General features: G+C 43.6%; 11 protein-coding genes across 11 annotated transcripts; 4 read left to right on the top strand and 7 right to left on the bottom strand.

Annotated features, from left to right (window-relative positions):
- Positions 1 to 881: 881 nt before the first annotated feature.
- On the top strand, positions 882 to 2,448 carry O0I10_004668 (uncharacterized protein; the record flags this gene model as incomplete). The annotated part of the gene is made up of 7 exons (XM_058484725.1): positions 882 to 938; positions 1,012 to 1,032; positions 1,088 to 1,192; positions 1,251 to 1,383; positions 1,447 to 1,517; positions 1,587 to 2,052; positions 2,114 to 2,448. 7 exons carry the CDS (start codon positions 882 to 884, stop codon positions 2,446 to 2,448), a joined length of 1,188 nt encoding a protein of 395 aa, XP_058344602.1.
- A 408-nt stretch (positions 2,449 to 2,856) lies between these two features.
- O0I10_004667 (26S protease regulatory subunit 4) lies at positions 2,857 to 4,607 on the top strand (the record flags this gene model as incomplete). Its single annotated transcript, XM_058484724.1, has 8 exons — positions 2,857 to 2,859; positions 2,916 to 2,966; positions 3,032 to 3,128; positions 3,189 to 3,628; positions 3,688 to 3,784; positions 3,850 to 4,191; positions 4,259 to 4,413; positions 4,473 to 4,607. The coding sequence occupies 8 exons, from the start codon at positions 2,857 to 2,859 to the stop codon at positions 4,605 to 4,607; spliced, it is 1,320 nt and encodes a 439-aa protein (XP_058344601.1).
- A 214-nt stretch (positions 4,608 to 4,821) lies between these two features.
- On the bottom strand, positions 4,822 to 5,167 carry O0I10_004666 (uncharacterized protein; the record flags this gene model as incomplete). Its single annotated transcript, XM_058484723.1, has 3 exons — positions 4,822 to 4,848; positions 4,912 to 5,025; positions 5,075 to 5,167. 3 exons carry the CDS (start codon positions 5,165 to 5,167, stop codon positions 4,822 to 4,824), a joined length of 234 nt encoding a protein of 77 aa, XP_058344600.1.
- Positions 5,168 to 7,100: 1,933 nt separating this feature from the next.
- On the top strand, positions 7,101 to 7,876 carry O0I10_004665 (uncharacterized protein; the record flags this gene model as incomplete). Its single annotated transcript, XM_058484722.1, has 3 exons — positions 7,101 to 7,520; positions 7,591 to 7,797; positions 7,868 to 7,876. The coding sequence occupies 3 exons, from the start codon at positions 7,101 to 7,103 to the stop codon at positions 7,874 to 7,876; spliced, it is 636 nt and encodes a 211-aa protein (XP_058344599.1).
- A 189-nt stretch (positions 7,877 to 8,065) lies between these two features.
- Positions 8,066 to 9,714, bottom strand: O0I10_004664 (uncharacterized protein; the record flags this gene model as incomplete). Its single annotated transcript, XM_058484721.1, has 9 exons — positions 8,066 to 8,213; positions 8,274 to 8,432; positions 8,493 to 8,553; positions 8,613 to 8,894; positions 8,955 to 8,987; positions 9,045 to 9,186; positions 9,243 to 9,347; positions 9,410 to 9,512; positions 9,572 to 9,714. The coding sequence occupies 9 exons, from the start codon at positions 9,712 to 9,714 to the stop codon at positions 8,066 to 8,068; spliced, it is 1,176 nt and encodes a 391-aa protein (XP_058344598.1).
- Positions 9,715 to 10,483: 769 nt separating this feature from the next.
- Positions 10,484 to 12,590, bottom strand: O0I10_004663 (uncharacterized protein; the record flags this gene model as incomplete). Its single annotated transcript, XM_058484720.1, has 2 exons — positions 10,484 to 11,299; positions 11,388 to 12,590. The coding sequence occupies 2 exons, from the start codon at positions 12,588 to 12,590 to the stop codon at positions 10,484 to 10,486; spliced, it is 2,019 nt and encodes a 672-aa protein (XP_058344597.1).
- Positions 12,591 to 13,906: 1,316 nt separating this feature from the next.
- O0I10_004662 (uncharacterized protein) lies at positions 13,907 to 14,782 on the bottom strand (the record flags this gene model as incomplete). The annotated part of the gene is made up of 1 exon (XM_058484719.1): positions 13,907 to 14,782. The coding sequence occupies one exon, from the start codon at positions 14,780 to 14,782 to the stop codon at positions 13,907 to 13,909; it is 876 nt and encodes a 291-aa protein (XP_058344596.1).
- A 1,274-nt stretch (positions 14,783 to 16,056) lies between these two features.
- O0I10_004661 (uncharacterized protein) lies at positions 16,057 to 17,068 on the bottom strand (the record flags this gene model as incomplete). The annotated part of the gene is made up of 2 exons (XM_058484718.1): positions 16,057 to 16,834; positions 16,893 to 17,068. 2 exons carry the CDS (start codon positions 17,066 to 17,068, stop codon positions 16,057 to 16,059), a joined length of 954 nt encoding a protein of 317 aa, XP_058344595.1.
- Positions 17,069 to 17,439: 371 nt separating this feature from the next.
- O0I10_004660 (uncharacterized protein) lies at positions 17,440 to 17,941 on the top strand (the record flags this gene model as incomplete). The annotated part of the gene is made up of 3 exons (XM_058484717.1): positions 17,440 to 17,472; positions 17,529 to 17,695; positions 17,773 to 17,941. The coding sequence occupies 3 exons, from the start codon at positions 17,440 to 17,442 to the stop codon at positions 17,939 to 17,941; spliced, it is 369 nt and encodes a 122-aa protein (XP_058344594.1).
- Positions 17,942 to 18,039: 98 nt separating this feature from the next.
- Positions 18,040 to 18,702, bottom strand: O0I10_004659 (uncharacterized protein; the record flags this gene model as incomplete). The annotated part of the gene is made up of 3 exons (XM_058484716.1): positions 18,040 to 18,159; positions 18,235 to 18,339; positions 18,409 to 18,702. The coding sequence occupies 3 exons, from the start codon at positions 18,700 to 18,702 to the stop codon at positions 18,040 to 18,042; spliced, it is 519 nt and encodes a 172-aa protein (XP_058344593.1).
- A 211-nt stretch (positions 18,703 to 18,913) lies between these two features.
- Positions 18,914 to 23,812, bottom strand: O0I10_004658 (uncharacterized protein; the record flags this gene model as incomplete). The annotated part of the gene is made up of 27 exons (XM_058484715.1): positions 18,914 to 19,145; positions 19,207 to 19,377; positions 19,433 to 19,535; positions 19,587 to 19,611; positions 19,668 to 19,871; positions 19,925 to 19,960; positions 20,015 to 20,220; positions 20,277 to 20,285; positions 20,361 to 20,376; positions 20,432 to 20,489; positions 20,546 to 20,720; positions 20,787 to 20,906; positions 20,970 to 21,069; positions 21,127 to 21,235; positions 21,291 to 21,424; positions 21,490 to 21,585; positions 21,642 to 21,762; positions 21,832 to 21,944; positions 22,003 to 22,077; positions 22,136 to 22,214; positions 22,269 to 22,333; positions 22,398 to 22,606; positions 22,686 to 22,941; positions 23,001 to 23,161; positions 23,219 to 23,357; positions 23,429 to 23,547; positions 23,641 to 23,812. 27 exons carry the CDS (start codon positions 23,810 to 23,812, stop codon positions 18,914 to 18,916), a joined length of 3,303 nt encoding a protein of 1,100 aa, XP_058344592.1.
- Between the last annotated feature and the right edge of the window lie 821 nt (positions 23,813 to 24,633).

The following is a 24,633-nucleotide window of genomic DNA, read 5'->3' as shown; positions in this document are numbered from 1 at the left end:
AAAAACGAAAGGAAGAAAGCAAGCCTCTCACCAACTTAAGCACAGTCTTTCATGATTGGAGCGGCGACTCGTTTTCTTTTTGGGGGGTGAAATCTGTCTCCATAGCAATGCAGCAAAGCAATTCATTGTATCCATGGTAAAGGAGCTAAGCCTGCATATAATCTTGCCAAGTCGACCTCATTCAATCTTGCTCACACAAACACAACCCCACTCATTATTCCATAATCGTTTCATCGAGCATGTTTATCCATAAACATAATTTTGGAACACAAAATAGTGTCGCTGACGATCATCATCATTCGTGATCACTTCTTATCATCCCTCTTGTTGCTGTTGCAGCCATCATTTATTATCACAGCAAGGCCTAGAAGCCATCCCTGTTTTTGTTTAGGAGACATGCATGGATCCCCGGATCACATCATCATGGCTGCCAATGGTATTTGACACGGGTAATCTTGTTCTCATGGTTTTGCCTTGTATAGCCACTGGTGAAATAGGTCTTCTTTTTGCTACGCAGCATGATGCAATCATCTAGGCATCTATTTTAAGTACATCAACGGTTACACAAGCTTTGCCATGTCGAATATCAGACGCGTGTAGTGTAGAGCTAATATAAATAAGTATCTGAGTTATGCTCTCTAAAGTGTTTTGGGATCAGGGCAAGCGATAAAGAACATGAATCATTGACTATAGAAGGCTGTCTACGAGCAAACAAGTCTATAAATGCAAGAGTTTAAAGTCGAAGAAGGAGGGAGAAGGCTTTGATTAGTAGGCTCATCATTTGTGTCAAAGTCCGTAAAAGTCTAGTGTACCATCCAAAAGTTGATCCAGCACTTTGCTCTTCTTTTCTCTTCTTCCATCCTTCCTTTATCAAATACATAATGACGGACCAACCTAAGAAGCTGGCTGGTGAACTCGTCGTCGTGGCGTTGAAAGCTGTATGTCGTCATTTTGCTTATCTTTTTATTCGACACATCACTGACAACATACCCCGCTTTTACTCATCTCTAGCGTGAACTCCCCAATCGCGAGGTAGATTGCCTACGAAATCTCAAAGTAAACTCGCCATTGACTAACGCATTACAAGGTTGCTGGAAAGCAAGATCCCTTCTGTGTCTTCCGTTTAGGCGAAACAGCCAAAAGAACCAAGACTGATTATAGAGGTGGCTCTCGTCCAATTTGGGATGACCAGGTAAATAAGATGCCTAGCGGATATGCCTTTATTTGATAAATAGTAACGCTTCTATCAGGTCAATCTTCCTGTTCCCGAGGGTAAAACGAAGATGTATATTCAAGTTTTCGATGAGGATTCAAAGCAAGAAGATTTGATATCCGAGAACACGATCGATCTAACGCAAGTGATGCGTGATGGAGAAGCTGATGGTGGGTTTTTATTCTTGATTGATATCTTTTTTGATACTCAATGATGGATTATTGGGATTTCAGATTGGTTTCCACTCCTATACAGAGGCAAAAGAGCAGGCGAGATTTACCTCGAGCTAACATTCTATTCAGCTGTAAGTAGTAGATGGGTGACATGATCCACATGATTACACAAACATTAATGTATAAACAATGGCCTATAGCGACCTCCACCCAAAAGACAGCCTACACGATTTGGAGCCAAGAAGAAACCCCAGCAAGGATATCATCAATCATATAACCATCCAGCCTATCAACAACAACGCCCTCCTGTGCCACAGCAGCAATATGGCAACCAACAATATCCTCCTGTTCCTGTTTCTTCGACGTCAACGACATCATCAAAACCATCAGCTGGTCCCCCAATTTATCGTCCTCCAGCTCGTCCACAGGAACAAATGGCAACTCCTCATATGCCTCCACCAGTTACCCCATCTTCTTCAGCAGGCACAGCATCACCAGCTGCTGGAGGTGTTTATCCACCACCACCATCAGGTCATCATCATCATCCACCACCACCACCTGTATCACAACATGGTTATCCTCCTCCTCCAACAACATCATCCCAAGCTGGTGCACCTATGTTAGCTTCCTCTTTTCATCCTACAACATCTCCTCCTCGTCCTTCAGGTACAATCAAATTCGCTTTTCAATGTTACCATTTAGCATTAATCACATGGTGATATTATAGGACCCAACTCATTTGGTTTCCATATGCCACCTCCATCTCATGGTGGGTATCCAGTATCGTCTCCAGCACAACCACCACCACCACAGCAACAGCCATTGAATTTCCCTGAACCTCAAAAGTTCACTGGAGGGTTCATGCCTGCTTACAATGCTGCTAATGGACAACCCTTTGCTGCACATCAATCGCCTTATCCACCACCCCAACCACATGGATATCCACCTGCTCAAGCTCCTAGTCCTTATCCACCTCAAGGTTATCCTCCTCCTCCAGCTCAGCCCAACCAAGGATATCCACCACATCCGCCATCCGGTTATGGCTATCCTCCTTATCAGTAGTAGTAACTACACTTTCATGTGCAATAGATAGACCATGTCATTCCTATGTTGTTGGCACTTGTATTAGGTTAATAAACCATATTCATTGTAAATGACAACGCATAATTGGAGGAGGAATTGTATTCGATAACGTGTATTTAACAAGTGAAGGTGAACGACAGCAAAACATTTAAATACTGATAATTGTATTCAAGTGGCTACTTTTTCTATCATTGATAATGGACATTCTCTGTAGATTGATTGGAGGAGGTTGGATGAACAATGCTAGCTGGCTGAATTGAAAGATGTCTCTCTCTCTCCCGCTTCTCGCGTGACTCGGCATATTACGCGGCCTGCATGGAGTTCATTTCTTGCTCGCGAGGCACCTGGGGAGCTCACTTTATACTTTACAACCACCACTAAGCAACCATGGTAGGTATCCATTACGCATTGCACGTTGGGAATCGGCACTCATTGATGGTCTACAGGGTAACGCACAGTCTGGAATGCCCCGAGGCAACGACAAGAAAAAAGACAAAGTATGTACACGCCCCCCATCATCTATCTCCAAAGATCAGAATAGCTCATCCCAATGCGTCTTTAGGAGAAGGACAAGAAGAAAAAGTGGGAACCTCCTGCTCCAACACATGTTGGTAGAAGAAAGAAAAGGGGACCTGATACTTCCTCAAAGTTACCACCAGGTTAGGTTCTTGTTGATGGACTATGACAGGCAATCATATGCTAAAAGTGTGATATTATAGTGTACCCCAACACCCGTTGCAGACTCAAGACCCTCAAGATGGAGCGCATTAAGGATTATCTATTGCTGGAAGAAGAGTTTGTGCAGAATCAAGAGCGTCTGAAACCAGCCGAAGAGCGTGATCAAGAAGAACGAACGCGTGTCGATGATCTTCGTGGTTCTCCTATGGCAGTCGGCACATTGGAAGAAATCATTGATGATGATCACGTCATTGTCTCATCCTCAGTCGGCCCAGAATACTACGTTTCAGTCATGAGCTTTGTCGATAAAGATCAACTTGAACCTGGATGCAGCGTTCTTTTACACCACAAAACAATGGCCGTCGTTGGTGTACTTCAAGATGATACCGATCCCATGGTCAGCGTAATGAAGCTCGAAAAGGCACCAACCGAATCATATGCAGATATTGGTGGTCTCGAAACACAAATCCAAGAAATCAAGGTATATTCAAAGGTCGATTTATAAGCAAAGGATGGCAATTGATTTCATCTTCATTATAGGAAGCCGTCGAATTGCCATTAACACATCCCGAATTATACGAAGAAATGGGTATCAAACCACCAAAGGGTGTCATTCTTTATGGTGTTCCTGGTACAGGTGTGTATACATTCAATGCTATAAACAAGAAACGATACAATGTGCTTACTGTTACTTGTAAACAGGCAAGACGCTGTTGGCCAAGGCAGTGGCAAATCAAACCAGTGCTACATTCTTGCGTATTGTTGGTTCGGAGTTGATTCAAAAGTATCTTGGTGATGGTCCAAAGCTTGTACGAGAGCTTTTCAGAGTTGCTGAAGAGAACGCCCCTGCTATCGTGTTCATTGATGAAATCGACGCTGTTGGTACTAAGCGATATGATTCGACTTCGGGTGGTGAACGTGAAATTCAGCGTACCATGTTGGAATTGTTGAATCAGCTTGACGGTTTCGATTCACGAGGCGATGTTAAAGTTATCATGGCAACCAACAAGATCGATAGCTTAGATCCCGCATTGATTCGTCCAGGTAAGATAAGAAATGTGGATGGAAGGATTTGAGTGGTATCAGTATATTAACAACACACACATCTTAGGACGTATTGATCGAAAGATTGAGTTCCCACTACCCGATGTCAAGACCAAACGTCGTATTTTCAACATTCACACATCACGCATGACGCTGGCTGATGACGTTGATTTGGAAGAATTTGTCATGTCCAAGGATGATCTATCGGGTGCTGATATCAAGGTATGTATTGAGATGACCAAAAACACTGCTGAATGATAAAACTAATGGTAAATGTATAGGCCATTTGTACTGAAGCAGGTTTGCTTGCGTTGCGTGAACGTCGTATGAAGGTCGTTGCTGAAGACTTCCGAAAAGCCCGAGAGAAGGTACTATATAGAAAGAGCGAAGGCACCCCCGAGGGTCTATATCTTTAAAATCACTCCCGCCCCCTTTTCTTTTCGCATATCAACAAGACGTATTCTTTTGCAAATCACGTGATCGTTTTAATTGTGGGCTCAATTCGGGTCATGCGTAGTAGATAATGGTTGTGTAATTTATACTATGTGATGCCAACGACTACTATCGATTATTTACAGAGGAGGAGCGGGTGTAGCATGTGCATTGACTTTGGGTAAAAGAGAAAAGAGCCTATCCACGGAATTCTTGCAACACGAGCTATGATGAGGAGGATATGCTTAATGTTCTCGTCAGAAGGTGACAGTATTGGCTTCTTCCTACCTTTGCAACTTCATCCAAATGCTCCTTTTTTAGTATCTGAATACCATGCCTTTGGGCGTATTGTTGTGTTTCCTCGGTCAATCGCTCCATGAACATGAGGTAGTCAATGAAAACCTGCATCCGAGATTAGTAGATGGGCAAGATCTTGTCGTTTTTCGCGTACCAATGTGTCAACGTTTTCCTCTACGGTGTATCCTTCTGGTAGTAGTCCATTCAAAGTGGTAGCTTTTGGTCGTCTCTTGTATAAGCTTAGCATAGGGAATAAAGAAAAGGGATTAGCTTTTGAACGCGGGAGATGAAAAGTGTCTTTTTGCTCAAGTTGAGCGGGGAAAGGGAATCACGCGTGTGCATAGCAACATCCAAGAAATGCACGCTTTTATAAGCAATCGATTATGGATATCCATCTACGCGAGGATCATCACGTTGTTTATTGACAATGAAAACCATGATCAGCCAAGTTGCTTGTGGCAATCCAGATAACAACAAAGATCACTCAAATGTTACTATGGCAACACGTACCAAGCATGTATGCCAACAAGTTTGTTTACTATGATACTAGTACTAATATAAAGAAGCAGCTGCTGATTTCCTGGAGCCAGAGTCTAAATACTCAGAGGAATGATGACGAGAAGATCACTGATGCGATTTGATAGTCGTTGACGCGAAAACTGCACCACAACAGGTGGGGTACGTTCCATTGGACGACCTATTTTATCATTTTTATAACGAGTGATTGCAATAAAAGGCATGCATATGGGCACTTGTTGTACCTTGGATCAACGTCTTTTTCGGGCAAGTGGCGGTGTCGCGTGCACGGATCACCAACAACAGTGGAGTTTACTGATATCGGAGACACCCATCGATCGAATTTGTGCGAGGTCAATCTTCAAAAAGTAGTAGTTTTTGAAATCTGGGTAATCAAATTCCTCTTCCTTGGGGTACCAATGGGTGCATACGAAGAATGGATTGGTATCCATGGCGGCCTGAGAAACAAGATAGTGACGCTGTTTCTCTTCTCTTTGATAAGAATACATAGACTCACTTTACAGGCTACAGAGCACTAACCGATCAACGGTGTTAGGAGCCAACAGTGAAGAGTATCAAACGACGATTCATGACCATTGTTCCTTCCTCATTTCCTATGGGGCTAACATGATCCCATTTGCGAGTTGTTGCAACACACCCAGTACCCATATCAAACGTTCGTAACGCCAATAATTTTCTTCTACAAGATCCAAGGCAAAGAGGGATGGTTTATTTTATAAGGTATATCTCATGTTTGGCTTAATACGTTGGTGGATGATCTCCATGGTAACGATCTCATGTGCGTTTCTACAAAGGTAGATGATACCGCATTGGATCTACAAAAGCAGCTATGTACCAACGTTGAAGGCATGGCGATAATTATCAAGGATTCTGATGAAGGTACACGAAACAATCTGGTCCCGGACAAAATGAAAGCTGTGGGGTTGCTTCAAATGTAAGGTGGTGTTCATTGTGGAATTGACCCTTGCGGATGCATCTTTGTTTCGGCAAGAGCACAGCAACAATACAAAGGCTTTGTTCAAATCACCCTTGTTTATTCGATCAATGAATGATAGCAACTACGCATACGACGTTCTAGTAGTCATGGATACCGTTAGACAAAGATGGCAATGTATCTAGCCAACGCAACAACTGATTATTTTTGGTGTCCAGTGGAGGATGGTGGTCGTCTTTATTAGAGTGTTTAGCCATTATTACGAGCACAATAAAATGTGGTCCATTGTTTGTATCATTATTGATGTAGAATCATGTCAAGTCGAAAAGACATAGGGTGCTTAAGATAATGAAGATGAATTGTGATCTGAGAGCATTACAGGTGCGGAAACCAAAGAGTGACCAGAAAAGGCAATGGGGAGACCTCGCTCGCGGGTGAATCCAGTGGCGATCCCTATCACTATACGACCTTCTCTTTCCCTCGACTGGTAATAGGTACTTATCGTTTCCTTGAAATTAGGATGGATTGGATAACAAGAAGAGAGGAGATGGATGGAGTATTGGATGAAATGGATGAATGAAAAAAATGGATGGATTGGATGGGTGGATGAGGGGGTTGGATGAGGTTGATAGAGTGGGCGAGGAGAGTAAGTAGTATATATATACTCACCTATACACTTATCTCTATTGCTACTTGACACAGCCTTGCCATGGTCTTGAAACACAACAACCAACTTCCCAACCAGCATTTCCGCAAGGATTGGCAACGTCGCGTTAAGACTTGGTTCGATCAACCTGGTCGCAAGAAATCGCGCCGTGTTGCACGCATTCAAAAGGCAGCTCGCATTGCCCCTCGTCCTGTTGATGGCTTGTTGCGTCCTGCTGTCCGTTGCCCCACTCAACGTTACAACATGCGTCTCCGTGTTGGCCGTGGTTTCACCCTCGAGGAGCTTAAGGAAGCCGGTATCAACCGCAAGGAAGCTCGTTCCATTGGTATTGCCGTTGACCATCGTCGTCGCAACCACTCCCAAGAGTCCCTTGAATTGAACGTTCAACGTCTTAAGGCTTACAAGGCTAAGCTCATTGTCTTCCCTCGCAAGGCTTCCAGCCCCAAGAAGGGTGACTCTGATGTAAGTATATGAGCATCATGATGGTTGCTATGGAGATGATATATATAACTCATTGTCATTATCATTATAGGCTGCTGCTGTTGCTTCCGCTGTTCAACTTCGTGGTGCTATCCTTCCCGTTGAGCAAGTTGCTACTGCCCCTGAAGCTCGTGCCATCTCTGCTGATGAAAAGAAGGTTAACGCTTACATGAAGCTTCGTTACGCTCGCTCTGCTGCCCGCACTCTTGGTGCTCGTGAGAAGCGTGCTCGTGACAAGGCTGAAGAAGAGGCTAACAAGGTGAGATGGGTTAAGGTGTTTTGGAGATCGCATTTACTTACAAGCTTGTTTGGGCATTGCCTTACTATAGAAGAAATAAATGGTTTCCACGCTCCCCCTTTTCGGTTGAACAAAATCCAAATAAAACCATGCATGCGGTTGGTTGTCAAGATGTTATCAAACAATTATTTGTATTTGCAAAAGTACGACTTGTGAAGAATGAGGAACAACAAACGATACATAGTGAATGGATCATGTGATTGGGGGATGCTACGTGCCATGTTATCCTCTAGCCATGTCTCGCCTTTTTGGACATTCTCGAATGATCATCACGGCCCATTGCTGATGGGATGGCTGGTTTTGCATTGGATTTGATATCATTATCTTCGTGTGTGATTCGACGAAGCGGGTATTCTGCACCTTGCTGTTGTAGGACGCTGGTTGGGAGGAAATAGCGTGTCAGCATCATGCAATAGCCCTATTATTGATATACTTACTTCATGACAGGTCTTGGTTCCTCTTGGAAATATGGATGAGTAAGGGCACTTTCTGCTGTGATTCGTTTTGCAGGGTCATATTCCAGTAATGATGCCAAAAGATTGTATCCATTCTCACTCTTGGGAAGACCATGCATATGCTTCAAATTATTAGGACACCTACAAAGTAAACTTGTTAAATGATATGGATCAACATCAATATGCATGTGGGATGCTTACATGGGGAATGAGCTCAAATGACAATAATCCGGAAGCTGATCAATGGTTGGCCATCGTTCCTCTGTGGAAAAACGACCCATGATTAGCACCTCGCAAAGCTGCACATCAATTGAGACTTACTTGTAGGCGTTCCTAGTACTTCAAATATCTTGGATAGTTGACTCCGTTGGAAGGGCACGTTCTTTTTACTATCCATCTTGGCTTCCTCGCCCTTGAATATAGGCTTCAGCGCCAATAGCTCACCAAAGATACATCCCACTGCCCACATGTCCACTGCTTTTGTATAATGCCTTGATCCAAATAATAATTCGGGTGCCCGATACCAGATTGTAACGACGACTTTGTCACCATTGAAAAGTGGTTGTAATGGTCGATTGAACAAACGTGCAAGGCCAAGATCGCCTGATAAAAGAATGACTAAGCGCTCAATGTATGATACCACAGCATGTGCTATGTACATACCTGTTTTAACGACTCCTTCACTGGTAAGCAAGACTAGAAAAAGATGCATGTTAGCTCTAGCATTCACTTGTTGCACAAAGCCGATTTTACCATTTGCAGGCTTCAGATCTCGATGCAGCACCCAGTTTGCATGTAAGTAGGCGACTCCATTCAAAAGCTGCCATAGTAATGATTTGACAATGACCTCGGGAATGGCTTTTCGCTCCGTGTGAAGATGATAATGGATGATTTGCTATCATGCAGTGGCTGTATCAGTAAAGCAAAAAGGCAACAACACGATGTGCTTACCAAAAAGTCATGCTCAGCATATTCAAACACCATATAGATGGCCTTATCCTCCAATAGTACTTCTTCAAGCTTGACAATGTTCTCATGCTTTAGCTCTCGGCATAGCTAGAGACAAGCCATGAGTGAGTACGCTACAACACAGCCGTTGATTGATGTATCCAACCTACCGCTATCTCTCGACAGGCTGATTGCGATATGCCCACATAGTGATGTGTGTCTCCCTCTCGATCGGGCTTGAACTTCTTAATCGCAAACTCACGGTGGTCCTCTCTGGATAGCGAAGTCCATTTGGTCAACGATGGAGCCACGTTTCCTTTACACAACCTTACTTGTTCCTTGATCGTGCTTTGTAAACCTTGCCGTATGTTCCTGAGCTGATGAATCCAATGATTTCATACTTTGCATACACGCGTGGTCGACAAGCATCGCGCTGAAGCTTGTACTCGGACATCATGTTGGGATTGAGCTGCATGTTGATTGGTCGTGTATCTATGGCGTTTTCGAACTGAACGATGGATTGGGGGTTGTGGTCACTAGCCAAGTTGCACAGATCCGCTATTCAAAATTTAGAGCCAGCGATACCTGTTGACATCAGTGTGCCCATTGTCTTGTTCTCTACATCATATCTAGCATCATAGCATGTATTTACATTCATATAATAGAATTAATTTTTATGCCTATAAAATGACTTTGATATATAAAAAGATGCACTACTTGATATGTTGTATATGCAACGATGCTGTAACGATCTCCTTTATTGACACTGCAACAACAATGAGAATGAGTCTTTTAAAGTTCCTTTATGCCACGTATACAAATCCTTTAAGGAAGGATGCATGTTTATTATGTGCAAGCATGCATTACAACCAGAGGTCAAGGAAGCTGTCTTTGGTATTCAAGTATCTGCTAGGTAGGATTCATTAGCCGGATGCTGGAAAATTGGTTTCAGCAAAGACTCCACAAGTGCGAGCGATGTGATTTAGCCTTGCCTTGAATAGGCTGCTTCCATTAAAATGTGGTCAATCAAATGCTATATATGTATAGAGACATTGGATAGGATCAATAATTGCCATGCAATGATGCATACACACACAGGCACCCTTTCTATTCGGATAAAATGATAATACAAGATTCAAAGAGTATGGAGGGAAGGACGTGAAAACACAATGATGGGAAAAAAGTGATGAAAGATGGGTGAGGAGGAAGGAGGAAAACAGGAAAAAAAATAGGATGGATATCTTCTACGCCTTATCAGCAGCAGGGGCGGTGGGTCTGTACACACCAAATCTATAATCGAGGTCTAAGAGCATCTTGAGAGCATTTCTTGATCGAAGAGGACCAAAGTCTTGTTGGGCTTGTGGAGCAGGTGAGCTTGTAGCACCAGTAGCAGCAGACGAATGGCTTCCTGGTAGAGGGAAAGCTTGATGCAAGATCTCATAAACAGTAAGAGTGACACCAAATTGTGGTGATGAGCGGAAAATTCTTGCAGGACCACCCTTAAAGAATGCCTTGAAGCCTTCCTCACGCATGATCTTCCTGGCAGCATCAGCAATACCATTGTACGAAGTTTGACCCTTACGAGCCTCCACTTGAAGACGAGTCTTGATCACATCGGCAGGAGTTGTGAAGTAAGCAGCAGGCATACCAGCAATAGCACCAGCCATCAACAATTCAGTGATTGTCAACTTGTGTTCAGGGCCTTCGTGGAACATGTCTCTCTTCAAATGGGCGTATGCAGGGAAATAGATAGCCGAGAATGGAACATCACGAAGCAAACATGCACTTGCACCCTTGTATAAGCCGACAATACCCAAGTTTTTGACAATCCAAATAGCCGAACGACGTGGGGCACCCGTATTCTTAGCTTGCTCACCCTGGATTTGCAAACGAATCTTTACAATCTCCAGAGGGTTTGTAAACACAACTTGAGAACCACCAGCGGCACCACCAGCAATCATCTCCTGCCAGAATTGTAATTCGCCTGTTTTCTTGTCGGCCAACTTGCTTCGTACAAAGTCGTTGACGGTAAGCTTGATGGCTTTTTCAGGGGCAACACCCTAAAACAGCAAATTTCCCGTTGTAAGCATGTTGCACACACATACGCGTGTTTCCCATCATCATCATCATCCTCCACAAAATACTTACCACAAGCTGAGGACCCAAACCACGATATAATCCTGCAAAACCTTCATTCTTGATAACCTTCTTGAAACAATCAAAGCTGTTCTTGTAAAGCAATTCACCAACCACCTTGGAGCGTTGATTTTGCATACGTGTCTTGACCAAATCGATGGGATAAACAGCGGTTGCACCAACAGCACCTGCAATCGAGCCCAATACAAAAGCATAGGCATTCTCCATGATCTCAAAAAGCAAACCAGATTTCTTTACAGGCTCGATGACAGGGACTTGTCTTTCAGGTTGAGGATGACGCCATCGGGGATCCAAAATCTTGCCGAAATCATCAAGGCTCAAAGTGCCAGAGGCACCACCATCAACACCAGCAAAGTGGAAAACAATGTCGGCTTCCATAGGAGTGAACACCGTATAGCGGCTAGCTTGGGCAGCGTGATTGAGGAAATCAGCCTTGCTAATCCTGTTATTGGGGCTCTTTTCAACAGCACGTCGAATCACCAGCTCAACCATGTCCATATTGCGAATGACGTTGTGGAAAGCAACCACGTTGGAGAAAGTGATTTGGTTGCCAGTGCCTGCATACAAGTTGCATAGAGTGGGCAAATGATCGATAACATGATCCGATAACTTGTGCTTGGCAATATCCAAAATGATACGCTTGAAGTCCTCAGGTTCGATGTATCCATTCTGCTTCTTGTCATAGTGCTTGAACTCTTGACGCAAACGTTCACCCTGAAGACCCTTGAGAAGCTGCGAAAACTCCTCATAGCTCAACTCATGTTGTCCCTCCTTTGAACCAATGTACAACTTCAACCAGTCGCAGTCAAAGTCAAAAGGCACTGCATCCTTTGGCATATTGCTCGATAGCACATTCTTGAACTGGTCAAAGGTGATCTTGCCCGTGCCATCCACGTCAAACAATCGGAATGCAATCTCGTATTCAGCATCGGGTTTGGATAGCAAGTTTTGAAAGATGACGAAATCCTCAAACGACACCATGCCCTTGCCCGATTTGTCGGCGACCTTGAAAAGCAAACCGAATTGCTCACGTTGAATCTTCTTAAAGTCTTCACCAGGTGCGATCGCTGCTAGAAAGTCGTCTTTGGATAAAAACTGGTCACCATCCTTTTCAACGGAAGCATGCTTGTAAAAGAGTTGACGGTATTGCTCGGAGCGATTCAAGCTGCCAGTAGAAGAGTCTGCTTTCGTCATGGCCACTTTGTGGATGGGGTTGGGTCAATATAGAAAAAGAGAAATAAAGAGCAAAAAAAAGAGGGATAACCTGGGAAGGGAATGAAAGGATATAAAGGACGCGATGTCGGAGAACAACACTACCGGTTTGTGTGTGTATGTGTGGGGCCTCTTGATGCACTTGTCAAAAACAAAGTCCTTTCCTCGGAACGTTATTCAACCTTACTTTAGAACAAACTCTCCTTTTTTCATCACTATCCACTTGAATAAACTCATTGATGAATCTTAAATAAGTCGTTGGTCTTTTTATTTATATACATGTGCGTGTGTGTGTGTGCGCTAAGATGTATGTGCAGCATCAGGCACAATCAAACACCCCTTATCTTATCCTCCGCCCCTGTCCTGGAGATGCAATCCAAAAAGGGTAATTTCCCGGCTTGCCATCACATGAAACGCACGCGTGAAACAATAACCAGCCTTCCCATTCGTGCTGGCGGTGTTTCCCGCCTTCCGGCCACATCCTTAAGTGGTCGATCTTTCCGTTGTATACGCTCTAATCTTTTTTTTTCTACTTTTACTTAAAGGGACATCCTCGAATATATCTATGTATTATAGCAAAAGAGTAAGACAAGTACGGAAGCTCCAACATCAATACAATCTATACAACATCTTGTTGTGTTACGATGCGTATGGATGAGTCAACGTACATTTCTTTGGTTTTCAGGCGGCGGTTGCTAGCGTGTAGGACACACTTAAAAAGCGAGAAAAAAGAATAGAGCAATTACAATTAGTAACAGGATTCACTATGACGATCATTTCTTATTGCTACTACTACCAATATAAAAGCCATCATGTGCCCTCGAATGCAACAGTAACTCGATCACTATATGCAATTCCCAATGCAACCAGGTCACGTACAAAGGCGCATGTATCATCCAAAAACATGAAGTCGACTGGTTTCGGAACATCCCATATACATGGGCGATAGATTGTGTAAAGTGCGGATGGTTGTAATGTGAATGTCACACAGTCCTAGATATGCTGTCAGGTGCTTGTGTGGGGTTAGGAACGGCAGCTGCTGTATAAAGGAATATGGCTGTACTTCAGGGTCCCGAAAAGATAAGTAGCTTATCATGCGAGAGTACACAGACTTTGTACCACAGCCGCTTTTTTAGCCGGACGCACCTAAATGAGCTGTGATCATGCTTGACGACTACCAATTAATGCACACATGCTTTTTCAATACAAGCCATCCCAACCAGTGGTGCTTTTGTGTTCTTTATTTTTCTTCTCATTGTGCAAGAACAATCAAATACAGCAAGAATAACGGTCTTGGTTTACCACGCAGGTGTACAATACTCGGCATTGACAGCAAATACAGCCAAACTTGAGTTGGTGCCTGTATTCATAGGGTCACTATGTGATTGATGCGTTCTCAAGTGTCTTCGCAAGTTGCTATGCACATTAAAGCGACGATGGCAGCCTTCGACATTGCACACAAATGGCTTTTCTCCCGTGTGTGAATACGTGTGCGTTCTCAATGACGATGGCCGTGAAAACCCTTTACGACAATAAGAGCAAAAGTACTTGTTGATGGTCTTATGGTCTGATACGGTGGATGAAGATGATGATGATGGTGTTGCTGAAGACGAGTATACATGTGTCATGTCCGACCTTGAGCGACCATGGTGATAATACGGGGGACGAACCATGCGTTGTGATTCATTGTTCGTGAGTTGGTGCTTTGTACATGTTGCCCCCGGTGGTGGTGGCGGCAATATTGGCGCTGCACAAACGGCGTTGTTATCTGCAGCATATCGCAATTTCGACTGCATCATCGTCGTGGCTGGCGTATCCTGCGACAAAGGTAATGATTCACCCAATTGTGGTGGGTTATCAGGATGATGATGATGGTGTTGCTGGTTTTGTATGGATGAAGTCAATGACATACGAGAGGTAGGTGTACGTAAGGATGGGATGTGCTCTTCTGGTTTCGGTCTACTCGACAAGACAAAATCAGAGACATGCCTTCGATGTCCCACAGCTGGTTTGCAGACGGCATCATGCTGTCCTCTATACGCTGTGATTCCCTTTGAGTATGGCAATGCCGAGGATAAAGGTGGATTTTGGTGCTTACGTGTTAAACTGGGTGCATCCTGAAGCATTACATCAATGGATGGTAAACTTGGTGTGTTGTGTTGCTGGCAATCCATAACAATGAAAAGTGAAAGTAATCGAAAAAGAAAGTGTGAAAGAAAGGGGAGGTAAAGAAATGCAATAATGTGTTCGCCGATCGCTTTTTCACAAATAAATGCAAAATGCAGGGCATGTAAAGGTCGAAGCGCTTCCACGTGGAGATGCAAGTGCGCATTTACAAGGATGATGCTTCCCATTTTAGCTTTTAAGAGTAACGAGGAAGCCTCCTTTTAATTTTTTTCCCTTGATGGTATGCTGATCCATCGTCTTCACTTACGCCAATTACATCTGTATTGTATCATGCTGCAGACAGCTCAATTGCCTCCGTCAACATATGATTGGATGTACGTCAACTTTAGTAGCTGCACTAATTGATGGTGCTGCCACTACCATGTCTTTCGGGACGACTTATTTCCACACTCAGTGGATCTGGTAATGGTACTCACGATGTAAAAAATGGATCCTAGTTGCCAATTGCATGGTTGTGGTGGCAATGAAAAATAACGGTACTCCTATCATACAAGGTTATTTCCAGCTCAATCGGAAAGGGATTGCAAGGGCCAAGCATCTAGACCTCTCCCAACACGCTCTGGATTGCATTTACCAGTTGCACGAATATGGTATGTTTGTTACACAGGCTCCCATCGTTGCTGATCAAGCGTCTCTCGTAGCCATGGTTACATAGCGGCTGGACCTTCACGTTAAGTAAAATCAGGAAGCTGCGTCGTGTATTATAAACTCGCATCTACCAAGCGATCGGATGGCTTGCATGGAATAGGGGTTGGATGAAGAAGGAGAGCAAAGGGTAAGCTCTAGATTGATTGTGTGTGTCCCTGCATGCCCACGTTATGGAAGTTCCGCTTATGCTAATCTCATATGGAACGAGCTTGTGGAACGATGAAAAAACGTTATGCATGCACATAAATGCACAATCGTGAAGAGGTAATGCTTAGCAACAGGGTGAGTTGGCGTACATCCTTTTATGCATATGCTTATTAAATGCCCATGTGCATACTCCAAAAAGGTGGCTCATCGATTGCATTCCTTGTTTTGAAAGGCAAGGACGTTGATAATATAATAATAATGACAGGGATATCTTGAGCGCGTGTAAATGGAATCTACCTCATTCTCCTTATTTGACGATCTCATCATATCATAACCCAGTTGCCATGGAGACGTCGTTCCCTATTGATAACCACCCCTCATCAGGCCTATGCACTGCATATCGATACATCCCAACAACAGCATTATTATGAGACCCATTGATGCGTTTGATATATAAATCACTCTTTTATAAATCCATTATATTACAGAAAAGCAATGTCGTGAATGTATCATCAGCTGCCTTGATCTGCCCTTCTGGTCGTTTACTCCCGACAAAAATGTAAACTTGCTCCTCCTCGCCTAGCATCCCTCCTTGCACAAGCTTCTTCTCATTGCAATCTTTTTCCTGCCCTTGTTGCTGCTGCTGCTCCTCCTCCTCTTCATCGGTATCTGGGATCAATTTCCATACAGGTTCATAATCGAAAAAGCGTCCAAAGTAATCCTGCCAAAACCCTGCTTCCTTTTCCAATGAACGGCATTTGTATCCAATGACGACTTTGGTGGTGGGGTTGCATATATCTTGAAGCGTGGTTGTCAAGAGTTCGAAAAGCTCTGGGAAATAGACACAATCGCTCACGATAACCAAATCAATTGGACCATCTGCTAGTAAAGCATTGATATCCTCCTTGTTGCCCCAATGTAACCTTTGGACGTGCACGGTTGTTGAAGTATCAGCGTTATGAGGTTGATAGTGTGTGGCTACATTGTCGCGGATCAGGGGAAGTACTTGTTCAAGATCAGTGATGTATATCTCGCTAGGCTGTCGTAGCATCTTGGCCAACCAAATCCCAACATAGCCGGTACCGGCACCTAATTCAACGATTCGAAATGGTTTGGTGGGTATAGTGGTGTCGTTGGAGCCATCTTGGTCATTGTTGTCAAGGCAGTATTCGTTTGGTATTGGTGGAGCTGGTATTGTACTTTGGCGCCATGTTGGTGAGAAATAGGATTGAAGCATATACGCACTTGGATATGTTAATAACACATGTTCTTGGAGGTAAAGAAGGGAAAGAGCTTATTTACCTTTGCCAGATCTTGCCTGCTAAACCAAACTGATCGACATCTTGCTTTAGAGACAAGTGATCCAACTCGCCCAATCCTGTTGGAGGTGCGGTTGTTGCCGAGACATTAAGGCCTTCGGGTAGATTGCCAATAGAGAAATCGAGATCGTCTTGAGAATCGGCTTGTACAGCCACCATGTACAATAACAAATGGGTAAAAAGAGGGAAGGTGTAATAGAAAAGGAAGAGTTGTCAATTTACTGCAACCACGTGAGAGATTCCCCGCTGACTATTGCATTCTAGCTCAAGGTTACCTCCAAACCAAAACGAACGATCTCCATGACGAATACGAATTGAATATCATGCTCAATTGCTTTGATGACGACTCCATGACAACCATATCGCATTCATGCCAATACACATTCATGATAGCTTGACACATGGTGGATGCAAAGACGGAGTTGGATTATCGAAAATGATGGGTTGAGTTGGTGGCGTGTATGTGTGTGTGCGGGCGTGTGGTTGGACAAGTTGCCTTCACCTTCTCTCTCTCTCCCTCCCTCTTCATCATGTCAGCTCTTTCCGATGACGCCATCCGCAAAGTACGATTGTCTCAAGGACACTGTACAATGTTCGCAAGCTAATCATCTTGCTATAGGTCTTTGTCGAGTTACAAGCAAAATACGTAGCCAGCACCCAACAGCTAAACACCGTCAAGGCCCAGATTCAAGCAAAGCAACGCGATCGCAAAATGTCCGAGTTGACGCGACGAGAACTCGATACGCTTGAACCTGACACAAAGACTTATAAGCCTGTTGGCAAAATGTAAGTTGAGGAAGGGCATGAATGGGTATCCAATAGCACGATGTCATTAGCTGATCATATCATTCTATCATCCACAGGTTTATTCAAACACCATTAAGTCAAATGAAGGAGCATTACGTTGATCAAATCAAGAAGGCTGATGAATCGATTGAGCAATTGGAAAAGTCGCAAAAGTATTGGGATCGTGCAGCTACAGATGCGCAAAGCAATTTAAGGGATATTCTTCAGGGACCTCGTTCCATGTAAAAGACAACAATAAATCACAAATGTTGATTACTGTACAAACAGAGTTCATGTTTATGTAAAGAGATGTGTATGATGGGTTTTCATTGTGTAGTATCCGTTTAGAAGTAAGAGATATCGCCGAAACGTTCCTTGTAACCCTTGACAGTGTACTCGCCCTTTTGGAGCTTCTCCTCAATCTCCTTGGTGATCTCGGGCTTGGCGATGATGATATCGTCAACCTAATCATACCCCATACCATGAGTTCCATATACATTACATACATACATATCCATATTCTAATCAATCCAACATACCGTAAGTTGCTCAATGGGACGAGAGCCTTCAATGTGACCAAGAGTAGCTTGAAGATCCTTGAGTTCGGCATCAATCTTTTGAACGGTGCTGCTAGCCTTCTCGACCTGGATAGGGAGTCATAGCATGGTTAAGTATGAAAGCTCATTCGTTGACATGATAAAGAACAAACTTACAGCCTTGGCTTCGAATTGGTCGATGGCCTTGAGCTGAGCATCGAGGTTGTAGGCGACAGGCTTGAAGCCTTGAACAGCCTTCTCGGCTTGGTCAACAATGGCCTGGTTCTTCAAGACGTTGCGGTAATGGGCAAAGTCGACGGTGGTGGATTGCTCCTTCAACTCGTTCAACAAGCGCTTGGCTTCGTCATTACGCTTACGGAAAGCTTGAAGAGCAGCAACAGTCTCGGAAGGAAGGGTGTTGCTCAACTTGGTCCAGTCAATTTGCTTGGCGGCGGCGCGAAGAGATGCCATGTCGAAATGAATACAACTGCTGAGAAGGTATCCACTAGCAAAATTTTCACGGGTAGGTTAATGGAGCCCTGGTTGCTCGATGACGTGAGCGTATAATCCGCACACGCGAGTGGGGTTTGAACCATCCAATCTACAGCTCTCTCAATCAGACAGACACACACAATCCCAATCATCCCAAAAAATACACATCTTTTTAATATCATGTTACTATCTACAATGAGATTTTCAATGTAACCACCTGGAATGGCCCAACATTAAGATAAACACCTTCAGCTTGCCTTCGCATCTCAGCCTCTTGTTGCATTTCCACTATGTCGTCATCCAACACTCGTAAATTCGTACTAAATGTACGGTCACCAGCCGCTGAAACGACACTCGTAGTAACAGCCTCCATTTCATCCTCGAGAATATTGCACCGATAGATAGCCTTCATAGGTAACGAGCTACAAGTAGATCATTGTCAATACCTCATCCCATGTTGTGTGAATGAATAAAAATGCATACCAAACAAGCCTTGCCCTTGCATGACCACCATAAGCTTCATATAATCGAATAATGATATCAGGGCTATCTTCTGCGCGCTTCATGGTATCCAATACAACATTAGGTGCATCTTCAAGTCGGAATTGTGGTAGTGCTTTCGCGACGTTTGCAGTCTTGCTTTGTGGAATGACCCTAAAGCATGGTTTTAGTTTCATGCATAATTCCTCCCAATGATACATTCACTTACTTGCTTAGCAATGGCACATTGAAATTGTAACCTTCGCGAACAACATCCGATTGAATAAAGTGACCCTCGTGTGGATAAATCGCATATTTGAACACGTGATGTCCTAATAACAAGTTAGCATCCAAGATGTATGGCTGTGCATAGTATTCATTACCAATATCACAATTCGAATCAGGTGCCTATAGCAGTCGTGTGAGCATTTTAATTATCCCGTTAGCTTCCTATGCCAACTTACCTTGGGTGACCGAATCAAAGATAAACGAACGACATTGTTGTGGGCAGCATACCCATACTTGCAGTCATTCAATAACGCCACACCATAACCATATTCTGAGATATCAGCAAACTTGTGGCCCGCCACTTCGAATTTGGCACTATCCCACGACGTGTTGTAATGTGTTGGTCGTTGTACTGTTCCATACTGTGTCTCATAGGTAACCTACAAAGTGCTAGTCAATAGGGGAACTTGAAAGAAAACGAAAACGACGTTACCTTGTCGGCCATGATGTCCCATGCAAACTCTACTTTCTATAAACGAGTCAACAGCCTGCTATGTTAAAAAAGCATCCTCGTATCTCTTACCAAGAATTGTCGATTCTCGTTCCAATCAACCTCAGTCTCAAAGTCTATGCGGCGTGATATCGCAGTGATGACCACAATTTGACGTAACCGGCTTGTATCCGAGATCCGCTTTTCTACCAAAAGTGCAGCCCGTAATGGTCCTTGTTCCAGCAATTGCACCGATCCTTCCTCCACAATCCTTCCTTTTTCCAAATGATAAATTTCGACTATAAATCGTGGTGTTAATAATGCACATGGGTACACCACCATCCAGCTTACTTACCATCCCATGCTAAAAAAGTGACATTGTGCGAAAAAAATGCAGCTTGTTAGACCTTTATCCACCAGTTCAGAATTCAAAGCTCACCATCCCAAAATAACGGCTATGCAGCATGTTAGCTTTCTGTCGGAAACAGCTGGTCCTTCAAGTGTACTTACTATATCCTCAAACATCCTGAATACGTTGCCACGCTCGTTGGGTCGTATTAATGGTCGACTAAAAACGTTGATGGTGAGCACAGCATTCAAAGCAAGTAGCTTAGGTATGCATACTTGAGTTTCTTATCAGTCAACCCAATCAGATGACCGGACTTGTCAAATGTTGCCTGAATAAAGACATTTTCCATGACGATGTTGTTATTGCGATCGGTGGTCACCTTGACAGGCTCATATTCGGTTTCCTCGGTAAAGTTATGCCCACGAACACCCAATGGTGGCACATTTTCCACTGCAAAATAGATCCTCGCTTGAGTCTCCTCGCAATTGAAATTGATACGAAGAGAGAGCCACTTACCAATAGCGTATCCGGTTCGCCCAAATGCTGAATATTGTTTCATTGTCGGTAATCCTTCATCCAACGGAACCTCAATGACTTCACTGCGTGCCCAAGGTAATGTATTAAAGACAGCAAGAGCTACATTCAACCCCGTGAGTAATTGTGAATCAAGCATAAAGAATAGATTAATGTGCATCATACCTTGTTTTCCTTCAGGCAACGCTGTGTCATCCAAATCAAGGAGCTTGTCCATGAGCATGGTACGAGTTTGTCGTGCAAGCATATCGACTTTGCTATACATCTATGTAACAAATCAATGTGGGTTTACTTGCGAAGAGAAAAAGTGTCGCATATGTACCTGTAGGCAGTCATCATAAACCATCTCGATGGCAGAGCCTGACATGACATCGTGAAATTGGATGAGGCAAATCATTTTCCAGAATTGGTCCAATTCAGCCTTTGGATATCTAAGAATGGGTGATTAGGATCGTATGCCATAATGTGATTCAATATTTAACCTACTCAAAGTTTTCTGGATCCGCAATGTGTGCAAATGTTGCCAGTATCTCCACGTCTCTCAATAACAGCTCACACGTGCGATTGAACTTCTTGCATAGAGCATGTGTAGTGAAAATGCCGCGATGTAATTCAAAGTACTAAGCAAATTTGTGCATGAGCCAAAAGGAGCCGTTTCATAGTGGTACGTATAGGTTGCAAATACCATTTCCCCAGACCATGTAGCAAGTGTTGGCGTATCGCGTTCGAGACGTTCATAGAAATCCGAAGGAGCCCCCATTTCTACTTTGGGCAACCCATCCTGCAACGTATTTCAATTGAACAAGCCGGTCCTTCGGATAAAGATCATCCACATACCACATTCTTCATCCGTCGTAGACGTTCAATCATGCTTGCCAATGGACCTCCACCGCCGTCACCATTACCATAAACCAAAAGACTTGTATTGGAATACTCCTTGTCACGATGATTTCGCACACTACAATAACCAAAGAAGACCCCATGATGAGAAATGAGAAGAACCGATTGTGGGTGAATAATAACTTACGTTCTAATCAATTCTTCGGGTGTGCATTGAGCATTGTAGGTTTCAGAAGGAGCCATATGGGTCAATGCCTTGGTGCCATCCAAGCCGATCCACCAAAACGTCGTAAAAGGAAACTAATGGTACATGGCTGAGCTTGTTTTATCCCTCATATGAAAGCGTCCTTTCACAAACCTTGTTGATATTGTTCCATGACAGCTTTTGTGTAAAGAAGTACTTCATATCCGCAAGATGCATGAGTTGTGGCAGCTAAAAGATATTAGTGTTAATATTCAATGAGACGATTTCCATTGTTGATGATACATACCTGTGACGAATACCCAAATGAATCTGGTAGCCAGAAGACCTTACACCGTTTGCCGAAATGTTCTTCATAAAATCGTTGTCTTTCCAATGATGTTAGTAGGCGATGAATAAGTTTGCTCCTGTTGCTTACATACCCAAGAAGAAACTGGCGGCAGAGCGATTCCCCACTTGGCATGTTCGTATCCATTTCGATCCATGTCTATCAAGATGGGTTCACGTGTAAATAAAGAATCGATTGCGATTTCCCGAAATGTCAAACTTACGCCACCAGTCGGCATGAATTGTCCCAAAGAGATCTTTTCTTTGATCCGCTCCCATAGAGGTGGATAGTTGTCCTTCACCCATTCATATTGCTGAGCTTGTGAACAAATAAACTTGTAATCCGGATATCGATCCATAAGGTCAATTTGAGAAGACCAGCTACGTGCTGCTTTGCGAATCGTCTCTTCAAAAGGCCAAAGCCATCCCGTATCTTAATCATCAAAAGGGGGGGTTAAGTATACAAGCATTTCCATACCCCAAATCTACCCACCCATACAAGCCGGATTTACCAATGTGACAATGACCAAGTGCAATAACCTCGTGTTGTGAATCACCATTCTTCGCGTTGAGGAAATGGCTGGCTATTTGTAAGCAGCGCTCGATACTTTCATCGTTGCCTGGGAGAAAAGTGTTGACAATGTTGTTGGCTGTATTCAATGCTTGGGCTGCTCTTAATGAATCTTGAGAAAGGTCTCTTGCCATGCCTAGGATGATTTGAAAGTCGTAGAGGAGATCCCACGCACGTCGATTGGGTACAGCGAGATCCTATTCATGCGATGATGTTCAATAATTCTCATTCTTTTCCATTGCCGTTGGTCACGTACCAATTCATTCAGGTTGAAGAATCGATTAGGATCGGGTGGGCCAATGAGACCATTTCCTGCACCAAACATCCCATTGCAAGCCATTTCAATATAGAATTGGATGATTTCTCCTCCTTGGGCATTTGTTGTCAAGATGTATTCATGTCGTGCATCGCTACCAGCTATTAGGAAGATTAGATTGTTGGATTAACTATATGGGTATATACATGGCATCATACCTCCTCCCGTTAAGCCTTGTAAGGGCATGCCATCAATGCTCCAAATCAATGCTTCATTGTCTGCATTCCAAATAAAATGGACCTCTTCACCAGCGAATTCATTCGGGATACGAAGTTGTACATGAAACCAGTGGGTCGACTACAAACGCATTATCAGATCAATGTAGGTGGCACATCAGGTGATCACCCATTCCACATCATTCAACTTACCCACGATGGACCAAACCATTCTCCCAAGCGTGTAGGTCTAAACTCTTGTTGCACTGCTTCATCAAAGGGTATCCGTCGTAGATCAGGTACGCTGTACACGAGCAGTGAAATAAACTCCTCTAGTGTTGAACAACAAGCACGTCAGCGACCTCCTGTGGCGTGTACGCGCATTGGCAAGCAATGCAATGCCAATCGAAAGAAAGGATTATTACCCGAGTTGGTCCGTGCTTTGTAGAGTTGTGAAAGAAGGTTGATGTCGTTTCCATTGGCACCGCCACTTGTAAAGTTGCTGCATCGGTCGATGGTAATGCTGCGAATGAGTTTGGGTGTTTCCAGAGCAGCAGGGCCTCTATAACGCGAGTTGAAATAACGCGGATCGTCCATTGGGGATGTTGACAGTAAAGGAAAAAGAAAAGGACAAGTGAAAAGAGCAGGTCAAAGAGACACCAAAAATTTCAAGTGAGAGTGGGGACAAGTTGTACAGGCATCAACTCCACATCATCATCACCCACTGGCAACTATATTCTCCACCTCTCTCACTCACAACCAAACTATTGGAGATTGGCAAAAGCGGAGCACAAGTTGTCCAAATGCTCATGTGCAACATGTACCTGTCATCCGCGGATGTTTGGTACATTTTTTGTATTCATTAATGCTGCCCTATTTGCAATACACAACGCGCACACACACATACGCATACCCTTCCCTCTATTTTACTCACCATCACATGAAAGAACAATAAAATGAATGCTCTATTGATATACCTCGTCTCAATGTCTCATCATATTACTTCCACCCATGGAAAACGTCTTGTTGTGGTCAGCGTCTTTGTGCATCCATTGTCCTCCGATTCATAAACAGTATCCATGGGAACCAGACCATTACCAAGCATCTCATTTAAGGTGGTATAGCTGCATTGAATACATCACTTGCCGCACGATGGCATTGGTGCAATGCTACTGGCTACGTGTGCCTCCCACGATGATGAGAAAGAATACCATGTCCAATACGAGCATGTAAAAACTGATCCGATGCTTAGTATACATCTATCCATGTCGATGGTTTAACCGTTTTCCCACACTGTGGGTCAATTTTCACAGTGATATGCATCTGTGTTACCAGATTATCCAATATGAGTTGCCAAAATGAAGAATAATGTTGCTAGCAATTGCAATACGAAAAGCTTGAATGAACAACAAAAAAGG

This window comes from Lichtheimia ornata (assembly GCF_029851405.1).
Source record: "Lichtheimia ornata isolate CBS 291.66 chromosome Unknown scaffold00017, whole genome shotgun sequence".
NCBI classification, from domain to species: Eukaryota; Fungi; Mucoromycota; class Mucoromycetes; order Mucorales; family Lichtheimiaceae; genus Lichtheimia; species Lichtheimia ornata.
Note: the sequence above shows the minus strand (reverse complement) of the source record. Positions and strands in the feature narration are given on the sequence as shown.